The following is an 11700-nucleotide window of genomic DNA, read 5'->3' as shown; positions in this document are numbered from 1 at the left end:
TTGGAAGGGACCTTAAAGATCCTCTAGTTCCAGCCGCCTTCCATGGGCAGGGACACCTCCCAGTACACTAGGTTGCTCAAAACTCCATTCAGCCTGGCCTTGAACACTTCAGGAGTGGGGATTCCACAACTTCTCTGGGCAACCTGTTCGGCGTCTCACTGCCCTTACAGCAAACAGCTTCCTCCTCCTAACCAATCTAAATCTACTTCTCTTTCACTCTGAATCCTTTGCTCCTTCTCCTGTCACTACATGCCCATGGAAAACGTCCTTCTCCGTCTTTCTCGCAGGCTCTCGGGGCCGGGCTGTGGGCGCTGGCGAAGCCGCTCGTGCCGGATCTCCCGGCGCACGGGGCCCCGCGGCAGCAGGCAGCGTTCCGCCCGCCACGCGAGGCCTGCCGGGCCGGGAAGGGGCGGGCGGGGAGCGGAAGGGGCGGGCGGGGCCGGGCCGGGCCGCGGCGGGCGCGTCCCCCGTTGCTGCGGTGACGGGCCGGAAGCGGCCGCTGCTCCGCGCGCCATTTTCAAAGGATTTCAAGCGCTGGGACAGCGCAGCGGGCCCGCTTGCCGACGCCTGCTTTTAGTGGTAAGTGTGGGGGAAAAGTGGCGTAAACCTGTTTAGAAAGTGACCGACCGACCTCTGTAGGTACAGACTGGTATTGCTGGAAGGTCTACAAAGCTTCCCGTTTAGGGAGACGGGTGATGAGCAGGCTCATAATAGAAAGGGTTTTCTTGTGCTGTAGTGGGAACGTAGGGCATGGTGACAGGCTGCCGAGGAAGGACACGGAGTCTTCCTCTCTGGAGACATTCTAAACCCGCCTGGGCGCGTTCCTGTCACCTGCTCCAGGTGACCCTGCCTTGGCTTGATGGCCTTTCCACTTTCTTCGGAAAAAGTGTTGTCTTTCCATAGGCTAAGTGCTGAGACTTCAAAGCAAACGTGTTGTATGCATACCTTAGTCAGAAATGAACTCCCAGCAAATCCACTTGGAAGCAGACTTTCCTAAAGCAAGTGCCGGCTCTGTGGGTGTATCTTCAACGTGATGTTGCAGCAGCTGCGTGTCACGGCACAGCCCTAAAGCACCGCTGTAGTCAAATATCAGGTCCACTGAGTGCCTTTGGTACCTGGGCGGACAGGACAGGAAAAATAAGGGAAAAAACCCTTAACATGGAAGTTCTGGTGAATGAAAAATGCATTTTGGTATTTCCCAAAACTGAGACTGAAACTGCAGTTCACGATTGTCTTTGATGTTAAATGTTACAGGCTCAATTAAAAAGAAATTGTTTCATAGCATATACTTTTGTCCATAGTAATTTCTTTGTGTTCAACTGTTAGCAATGCAATTTTGTTGTCCACATGACTCGATGACTGCATTATTTCTTCCAAGGCCAAGATCCACCTTTGCTCTTCTTTTTTATTATTACATTTTCTGATTGATAACACAAATATTGCATCTGCAACAGTTCTGAACCTGTACTCACCATCAGTTTTGCTGTGTTGTTCTCTGAATAGAAGCAGGACTTCAATCTGCTAATCTAATACCTATAAATATTGCTTATTTCACACAATTTTGTGCCAGCTGATTCTCTAGTTAAAGCCCAGAGCAGCTGGATATAAGGTTTCACGATTGCCCATCTTTCACATCAAGGTTCAATTGATGACTTAAAACAGTAGGGAATACTTCTTAGGTGCTACATATATCTATTACATAAACATATCTTTAAAAGACTGCTCACAGCCATCCAGGCATGTCATAAAATGAAGCATGTGAATATTGTTGCCTTCAGCAGTCTTCGTGAGCAAAGGGAGAACAAAAAAATGAGGCTAATTAGCTCTGAATACTCTTCAGCAAGCAACTGAGAGATGTAATCATTTAAACATATTAGTAAATCCTATTTAGCAAATGGCTGATTTAAAGTACTAGACTTGTAATCATTTAGACGTATTAATAAGTCCTGTTTAGGAAATGTCTGAATTGAAGTACTGTTCAGTTTTCTCTTTTCTGTTTTTCATCGAAAATGGAAATTTGATTCTCTTCACAGCAGTCCTAAATTGCAACAAATATTTAGATGATAAATTATGTGAACTATTTATGCAGCTAATGTAGCCTGTCTCATGGGAAATACCAAAGCTGCTAAGAGTGCTTTCCAGTACTTTGGAAACTTACAGGCATCTAGTAGGTGTGACATACCTTTCATCAAGACTCAGTTGTGATTCACAAGGCTATTAAGCTTCTTTAAAGAAAAGCATATTCTGGATTGAATTGACTGGGTGCAAATAATGTAGAAAACTTGGATTTACAAAAAAGATTTTTGTAGGTTCTTTACCAAATGCTTTTAAGAAAGCAGGTCTAGAAATGGAGAAAGGAGCTGGTGGTTAAAATAGAGAGTAGAAAGTACTACCTTACACAGTGAATGTGCAGAAGATTGTCTGCTGTTTAAGACTGATCTGAAAGAATGGGTTAAACAGCAAGGGAAAAAATTTGCTCATTTTATAAACATGTTAAGTGCAATCTCAAGGATTGCAGAAGAGTTTCACTGGACTGAATAATTAAGTGGGAATTAAAGAATAGTGTTAATAAGGGCAAAGTGGTACATGCTGTGGTTTCTAAAATGGCAATAACTGCTCGGAAAAAGATGTGTCACTGTGAATGCATCTAATCTAAGCTTTAGAGCAAACAAAGACCAAGTGCCCTGGTTTCAGCTGGGATAAAGTTAGTTTCCTTCCTAGTAGCCGGTGCAATGTTGTGTTTTGGATTCAGCATGAGAATAATGTTGATAACGCTCTGGTGTTTTGGTTGTTGCTAAGTAGTGCTTGCTCTCAGCTGAGGACTTCTCAGTGCCAGTGAGGAGCTGCACGGAAAGCCATGAGGGAACATAACCAGGACAGATGATCTGAGCTGGCCAAAGTGGTATTCCACACCTTAAAGAAATAAACTGGGGACTTACCCAGAGCAAGGTTGATTGTGCTTCGGGGACACACTGGGCATCAGTCAGCAAGTGGTGAGCAATTGCATTGTGCATCTCTTGGTTTTATCAATCTCTCTCGCTTATTATTAGTATTATATTTTGTTTCAAGTATTAAACTGTTTCAATGGCAGTCTACAAGTTTTGCCTTTTTTTCCTCTGATTCTCCTCTCCTCCTGTGGGAGTGGGGGGAGTAAACAAGCAGTAAACAAGTCAGCTGTTTGGTGCTTGGTTGCAAGCTGGGGTTAAGCCATGACAAAAACTGATCAGTAATGTGAAAGAGTGGGTTAAACAGCAGGGGACAAAATTTGCTCATTATGTGGACATGTTAAGTGCAGTCCAAGGGTGCCAGAAGGATTTCACTGGACTGAGTAATGATGCCAGAGTTAAGCAGCAGTGTTAGTAAAGGCAAAGTGATACATGCTGTGGTCTCTAAAGTGGTAGCAACCACTCAGTGAGATGTGTCACGATGAATGCATCTAATTGATGCTTTAGAGTGATCAAAAAGGCAAATGGTAAGTTAGGAATCAACATGAATAGTGAAGGCTTCAGCCAAGAACTTCAGTGGCTGCTCAAAGAAAGGTCTATCAGGTACTATTACCATTATTTCAGTCCAACTTGAAGCCCCTCAAGGCCCTGCATTATAGGTTTATATGAAAAAAATGCATGTAGGAGTAAGATTTAACTAGTGTTTTTTAGGTTTTTATACTCTTGCTGTGGCAACTGTCAAGAGACACAGGACATTGTGTCAGATAGGTCTTAGAGTCAACTGAATCAGTGCATTTAATATATTGATTTTATATTTCCAGAAAAACAAATTGTCCTCACATAGAAGTTACTAGATAATTTTTCATGTCATGGTAAGAATAGTGATAGACTAAGTTTAGGGTGTAAGATTTAAATTGTGGTAGTCTGTAATGGCAGAGGTCTGGAATTACTGACACATAATTTCTTTCCAACAAAGGGTGTATGACGATTATTGTCTTTGAAGACTTTAATATCTATGTTAACCTCTCTGAAATTACAACCCCAATTCTTCTGATATTCATTCCAGAATGCCTTTTGGACCTATACTACAGCTATTCATTTCCTGGTCTTATGATCAGATGTGGCTCTAGGGAATGTAAGATAATAGTCTTTCTGGATTGATTCCATTGGTAATAATGAGTTAAATTTAAAATTTCAGTTTTTAGCAAGGAGAGTGATTCAACCAGCAATTTGTCAGTACTTCCCAATATTGGATTATGTTTAGGTTATTATATCTTGAGTGCCCATTGCAGGGATTTAGTGAGATTATATATATATACTTCCTAGCCACAGTTACTGAAGTGCTAACATATGTCCATTTATTTTTCTTTGCAGTTACTTCCTGTACAAGCTGTGACACGGATTTGTTCATGATATTTCTTCTGTAAAACTTTCTCAATTAGATTAGTAAAAAATCTTTGCTCTTTCTAAAACACAAGCTTTTAAACAAATCTGATGAAATATTTGGAGGTAATTTAATCTTTTTAACTGATACAAGTCTTCTTAAGGAAAAGATGGGCTCAGGAGTTACCAGTTTTCTTCTGTAGTAATATTAAATATATTCTTGAGTCTCAGTCTAGACACAGTAACTCAATCACACTTTTCCTGAATTCAGCACAGAATCTTCAACTTTAATGTAGAAATACCAAGAACATGTTACTTTAGTGTTTGTCAGAGGAGTATGAAGAGCATTTCCTACACATCAGGACATTGACTTACACTGAGTACAGTGGTGGAACGAAAGTGCACCGCCGCCTCCTTCAGCCATCCCAGCACAGTATGTAAGGGATTGCTGGCAATGCCACTGCTTAGTTAATATCCCAACAACCTGAACCTCTTCAAGCAAATATTTTTGGTAGTACCAAGAGTGGATGCTGTGTTTGTAAGACTGGTGATTCTCATCTACAGAGCAGTACCCGGCAACTACAGGTCCGTTGCTAGACTTCTTCGTAGTGTTTTAATAAACTGAGATAAAATCTTAACTTTCCAGCATTAGATATGAGAGAAACATGTGCATTTCCTCACTTTATTATTAATAACTCATTTTATTTCCCAATACCTGCATGTAGTTATTTAATATCTTTTTAAAAACCGGTGGATTGTGATGATAGTTTGGGTGGTCTCTGAATTCTGTTCCTTTTATATGAGATGCAAACAACACCACCTTGAATTGGTAGTTTGGCTGCTCAGGTCTTTGCAGCCAATAGGTTAATATTGAAACTTCTAAAGAAATGTAAGGGAAGATGCTTTACAGAAATAACTACTTTTCAAAAACATTTCTAACTATTGAACATCTGTTTTTACAGATTAAGAAACATAAGCTTCAGTACTTGATTTGTCTTCTCATTCTGTGTCTAAATTCAGAAGGACATAATGATGTAAAAGTTCTTCTTCCCTCAGATGTACTCAGGAAAACCAAAATTATCATTTGGATTCGGACACAGTAATACTGATCCAGTCCCCTTTAGATCAGCTGAGTAATAAAAAGATAACTAATCACTCAGTTGAGAAAACTGCAGTTCTCTGATCCTTGAACTGTATTTTCCAGAAAATGATGCAAGTATGACTGCAGTACACCAGTATTTTTTATCATTCCTATTTTCTATCATAGAATGTAGATGTTGAAAGTTAATCTGTCTTTAACATTTTACATGTTTTATCCAATTTTAGAAATGGTTGGCATAAGTTATATTAAGTACTGGCTTGTAAACTTTGAAAGTAAGATTTATATATGAAAGAAAAAAGTATGAGTTTTTCAGAGTAATCTGTCCATTTGTATTGTGTAAGATACAGTGATGACCATGACTCAAAAAAATCAGAATATAATGAGAAAACTAACTGCCAAGGCAAATACTTATTTCTAAAGGAATATCTAGATACGTTAAAAACTTTTCAGTTGCAGTGATCCTGTTTTGATTTATTTAAATTTTAAGGACATGCTTTATGCACTGTATTTCCTACAGAATAAAAAAAGGTTTTCCATTATTTTTTTCCTGTATTTTTCCTTCTTTAAAGCTCAGTTGCTGTAACCAACAATCTTTTGCAGGTGTCCTTTTTTTTTTTGACTGTGACAAAAGCAGCTTTGGAGGTGTGTTTACAATGAGTACAAATGCTGAGCGAAGGTTTGTTAATCTCAGGAAACGTCTGAATCAGCTGGGCTATCGGCACCCACTGGGAGTGGACAGTTTACCTTTGGTGGAAAAGCTTTTCAGGTATTCAAAGGGGATTCATTTAAAAAATAGTAATCATATAGTAGACATTGTTTGATTTTTGACATGTAAGAAAGAAGGTTTAATATGAGGATTATTTTCTAGCAGTGTTATTTTAGAGCTAACGTTAAGTTCCGGTGTCAAAGGAAGTCAAATGGGTTTGCTTAAATTATGGGAACATCTTAAGATTTAATTTAATTCAGTAGAATTGCTTCTAAGGATCTATGGCATAGGAAAATACAACTTTTCTAACCTTGTAAGAGAGCCAAGAATAGTCACTATTGATATGTGCTTAAAAGGACGCACTCTCATAACTGGTTGTATAAAAAATAATCCCTCTTGCCTGTTTCATGACTTAAAATAAAACATTCACATCTCCATTTCTTATGACCTTATTTAGAGAATTTTAAATTGGTTGTCTCTGCCCTTTTTACAAGACACATAGCAGAAAAAAAACGCAAAAATGTTCAGATTTCCTTCTTATTAGATCTGCCATTTTTTGGCTTTGATATTATTAAGAACACAGTAATTTCCATAGTAATCCAGTTACATTTAACTAAATACACCAATGTAGCTATTCTGGCTCTGTTGCTCCCTAGTGTGTAATACAGATGGAAGAACTTAGGTAGGCAAATATGGGGTAATCTCTCTTCAACATTAAGTCTCATTCATGTGTCTACCAGGTAAGTTTATTCTCTCTGTCACTAGCTTTGCTACTTCTCAGATGTAAACTCCTGATATGCTTTGTAACTATTTTGTTTTCTTTTTTTTGTCCTGTTCTTTCCTATTTACTGTTTTTTTTTTTAACAGATGGTTCCTAGCTTTCAGTTTTTCTTACCTGACATGAGTGTTTTGTTGCCTTTGTTTGAACTCATTTGTTCCCCCTCTTGAGGAAAGGGTTTTGTATCTAAGGTTATAATAAACATTTGCATCTGCAGTGTGAAGGCTGATAACATTGCTAACATATCTGATGCTCCTTTATCCTAGTGACTTAGTTCATACAACCGAGAGCTTGCGCAAAGCAAAGTTTTCTTCTGGAAAAACTGAGAAAGAATGCAGTAATTATGATACTATCGTGGAACCTTATAAAACAGAGAATGCTAGACTTACCAGGGAAAATAATGATCTACATTTAGAAATACTAAAACTGAAAGAGCAGTCTGATCGTCATGTTAAAGGTAATATACAAATGGTGATTTTTTTTTTTTAATCCTTCCATGCCAAAATAAAATTGGGGCTAAGTCCTTGATCTGCAGATTCTTTTATGTGTACTTTTAAGTGAGTGTGAGTGGTCACAGAGTTTGGTGCCTTTAATGAATTAAGGTTCATGCTTAGACATTTCTTTTGCAGTCAAAAAACTTGGGAAGTTCTGCAAATTACTGTTTTAATAAGATATGAGAATGTTAGAAATCTTAATGCATACTTTTGTACCTTGAAATGGTGTTTTTTAATTGAAAATTAAATACTGTTAAATGCTGTTAAATAGGCCTTTGTTCCATAGTGGGTGTTTATTTGTAAAACATGTATAAATAAATATTTTTGTGTGTTTGTAAAAGTATGCACATATGTATGTGTATTTGATAATTTTATGCTATGGAAAAAGAATATAGGGTTTTATTTATGCTTATTTTGGTGTTGCTAGGAAAAATAATAGTGAATAAGAGAGATAATACTGCTTTTCTCTCCCTTGAAGATTTGAAAGCCTCCTTAAGGAGGATTGAACACGAAACAACTGACTTGAAATTTTTGAATAACCAGTATATACATAAAATTAAAATGCTGGAAAAAGAGACCAAAGCCAAGACTGAAAAAATTCAGCAGCTTCAGGAGAAGAATCTGCAAGCAGTGGTGCAAACACCTGGTGAGTGTAAATAATCACAGATTTCAATTTTTTTCTGTTTTTTTTTTTTTTTTATCTTTAGAACATAATACCTTTTCCTCTTGTAAGAGCAGTTACTGTAGTAAAATATCCAGTAGAGTAACATTACCCTTTGAAAGTTTGGGCTCTGAATTCTGTCATTTCTCTGTTTGAAGTTTCATTAGGTCATCACTTGTGTTAGGGACAAATCTGAATGCAAACTTAGAATCAACTGAAGACTTTTAATTTAAAATGTGACTAGAAAGCACATATTAATCAACAGCTATTTCTTTAATTGCTACACCTAATTAAGAGGCATATTGTTTGGCACTTGCATATTTTTGACAGGTAATTGATGTGTAAGTGACAAATTCAGATTTTTGGAACCAAGATTGAAACATAACAAGATGCAAAATATGTTTACAAGTATTCCAATCCTCTATAAACTTACAATATTTAAAGGGTCTTCTGATAACTTAAAATGTTCTAGATGTTACTTTCAGATTAATTTTTTTCTCCAGGGTTTCCTTTTTCTTATTTTTTTTGATGCTAAGGAATATAGAATTATTTTGTGAAATTTTGAGACTGTCTTTATTTTTCCAGGCCATTGAATTATATATGCATTTTTGGCATTTGAGGAAAATCAATAGATAGCTAGGAAAAAATAAATTTCCTCTTTATTTTTGCATACCTTTCTGCACTTCATGTCATTTGCTTCAAAGATGACATGTCAGGCTTTTGTCTATCTTCTTCATACTTGTCCCTTGTTCACCAGTCTTCTAGGATTTTTCTATACTACATCATCCAATACTACATGTTCTTATTTAATCATATGATGAAGAGGAAATGTTCTGTCTGGAAAAAATACTGTGTTTTGCCTTTTTCTAAATATATTATCATTCAAGCTAATAGCATACTCTGCTTGATGAGCAGTAGGATATGATATTCACTGAAATGAACACAGAGTAGAAGGAATAAAAATATTACCAAACAATGCAAATGTTAGTTCAGTCATAAAATAGTTCTTAAATGTGAAAACCAAATGCCTTTTGTGATGTTTTGGTTTAGCTGTTTTAGTAAGCTGAATCACTAACAGCTTCAACAAGTTTGAACTATAGAGTATTTGGGATCTTAAACACTGGGGAAAATTACTTATAAAAGCTTTGTGTGTTTCCTTATTATAATAGTGAACTTTGGCAAAACTGGTACTAACCTGCAAGAATGGTATTGTCTAGAATATGTGAATTTTATCAGCTTATTGCAGAAGGATTAAAATGGTGAAACATGCCCATTCAGAAGCAGTGGAATAAATAGGAAAATTAATTTTGTATTAAAGAAGATGACTCCCTTGCTTTAACTGCAAGTAATGTGTCTCTGGGTTTGGGCTTTTAGGTGGCAGCAAGAAAAGCATTCCCTTCAGGCGTCAGCGCATGCAGATAGACCAGCTTGTGCCCCCGTCAGGTGTCAGTGCCTACCCAGTGCCTCAGCCAGAGGACCCTTACATCGCAGACCTTCTCCAGGTGGCTGATAATAGGTGGGCCAGAGAGCTTTTTAACTTTGAAGTGTGGGTGTGTCTTTGATTCTCACTGTCCTACTCCTTTTGATTGATAAGTTAAGTTAATCTTCCCCGCTTGAGTCTGTCACTGGTGACAGTAGTTGGTAGATGGTCTCCCTGTCTTTACCCTGACCCATGAGCTTTTTCTTCTTTTCTCCCCCATCCTGTTGAGGAAAGGAAGTAAGAGAGCATCTATGTGGGGGACTGACAGTCAGACACAGTCAACCTGCTACAATATCTCAAACAACATATTCTGCATTAATATTTGGCATGAGCAAAACTATTTCTCTGTGAAATATTTGGGTTCAGGAGCAAAGAAAAAATGCTAATATTGAATTGTGTGCATACAATTCTTTCATGAATTCACATAAAAATGTAGCGCTACATTTCAGAATTCAAGAACTGCAGTCAGAAGTAACAGAGCTACAGGAAAAACTGGAGACATCTGAAAGTGGAATGAAAAAATATAGCAAACAGGTATGTTTATATCATCAGTAGTAGTGGGATTGTTGTTTTATTATTAATATTAGTATTATTGTTATTATTTGGGTGTCATAGCCATGGCAGTGGCCTTGGTATCTTAAAAACCTTCTTAGGAGTGCATTGTAGGGCGTCTGAAATACAATTATTCTAACTTGCCTATGTTGAGCAGTTTCCCTCTTCTGCTTTTGGAGACAGCAGCAATGACAAAATACTTGCCTGGTGGTTTTGCTGATAAATTTGTCTATTGAAATTATGTTAAATAAGCTAAACTTGACAATCATAAGCAGAATTTGTCTGCATTTTTTAGTGCATAAGTGTTAACTTGTCCAAAATAGCAATTTGATACATATATCTTAGGATAGTTTTTCACTGCTTGGACTGATTATATTTTTAATGAACAACAGATTTTACAAAGTTTTAATGAGAGTGTATTGATAAGATAGGTACAATCTTTAAGTAATGGAATTACATCAAATTTTCATACGTTACATCTTTCAAAATCTAGAGATTGGTGGACGGTTGTCTTTCTTTTTTCTTCACATCTTGGTTTTCCTCTTCCAATATTTCCTTTTTTCCAGTGACTGGAATAGTCACTGAGTTAGCTTACTTAGTTTTTTTCCCTAAGTTTAAGTATTAGTCTCAGTTAAGTTGTAGCATTCATTAACTTCACTTCAAATTAAAATTGTTTGGTTTTCTTCAAGAATGTAATCTAGTAGGAAGTGTTTCACTTTTTCCTTTCAAATTGTGTTTGATTCATTTATTTCTCTTTCAAAGATACAATTTTTTCAGAAGAACCGAAAATCTAAAAAATAAAAAAAGATACAAGATAGAAATTGCATTTTTAGTTGTGTACCTTTTACTGGATGTTATGTGTGTGTTTATTTAAATGAAGGGTTTATTAAAGGTGTATAAGGATACTGGAGCATTTTTTTTGTCCATCAAAGGTTGAGATAAGAGACAAAGAAATTGAGCGCTTAATGCTGGCATTGGATGGTGGGCGTTCTCATGAGGTTCTCTCTCTGGAATCAAGAACTAAAAGTAATGAGAAGCTTATTTCCCACTTGAATACACAGGTAATCCATTTAATACAATTGTTTAGTCAAACCTAAACATATAGCGTTTTTAAAATACCCACAAAACTTCTTGCTCTTCAAAAAATCACTATAGATATAAAATCAGTAAATGGAACTTGCCTTTTTTTTTTAGTGGCAGTGTTTCTTGTCTACGGAAATTTAATTTCCTCTTTTAAAAGTCTTTCAGAAAGGTTTAGGTAAAAAATTCAATGAACTCACATCCGTACATAGTATGTTAATCTGAAAGTATTCAGCAAATTTTTGTATAACACACCATTTCCAGCAAGTTTGAAAATCCTTTTATTTAGTTAGAAAATTATTGCATACGTGTCATTTATGTTTTAGAAAGTAATAATGGTATATGTAATTTTGATAGGGGGTAACCCTGTAGATATTCTCATGAGAGAGTGGGGAATCTTCCTTATGGATTTCAAATGGTCCCCACCTTCACTCCAACATAAACTTGTAAGGAAAGGATAAGCTTAGGATAAAGGTGTTTGTGTTTACTGTGTGTATTAGCATGCGTTCAGTAGTGGTC

The 11700-nt window shown here is 36.8% G+C and overlaps 1 protein-coding gene across 3 annotated transcripts in view; it reads left to right on the top strand.

Annotated features, from left to right (window-relative positions):
- The first annotated feature begins 507 nt into the window (after positions 1–507).
- CEP135 (centrosomal protein 135) overlaps positions 508–11700 on the top strand; it is a 36095-nt gene continuing 24902 nt past the window's right edge. For 2 of the 3 annotated variants that reach the window (XM_053976240.1, XM_053976241.1), the window contains exons 1-9: positions 508–579; positions 2803–2993; positions 4320–4913; positions 6031–6196; positions 7181–7371; positions 7887–8054; positions 9444–9585; positions 9999–10083; positions 11034–11162. In XM_053976240.1, coding sequence (XP_053832215.1) covers positions 6084–6196; positions 7181–7371; positions 7887–8054; positions 9444–9585; positions 9999–10083; positions 11034–11162 — 828 coding nt within the window. In that variant the 5' untranslated portion in view covers positions 508–579; positions 2803–2993; positions 4320–4913; positions 6031–6083. The remainder of the gene's footprint in view (positions 580–2802; positions 2994–4319; positions 4914–6030; positions 6197–7180; positions 7372–7886; positions 8055–9443; positions 9586–9998; positions 10084–11033; positions 11163–11700) is intronic. The other variant, XM_053976239.1, reaches the window with a different exon arrangement.

This window comes from Vidua macroura, chromosome 4 (assembly GCF_024509145.1).
Source record: "Vidua macroura isolate BioBank_ID:100142 chromosome 4, ASM2450914v1, whole genome shotgun sequence".
NCBI classification, from domain to species: Eukaryota; Metazoa; Chordata; class Aves; order Passeriformes; family Viduidae; genus Vidua; species Vidua macroura.
This window is presented reverse-complemented; position numbering and strand designations above follow the sequence as displayed.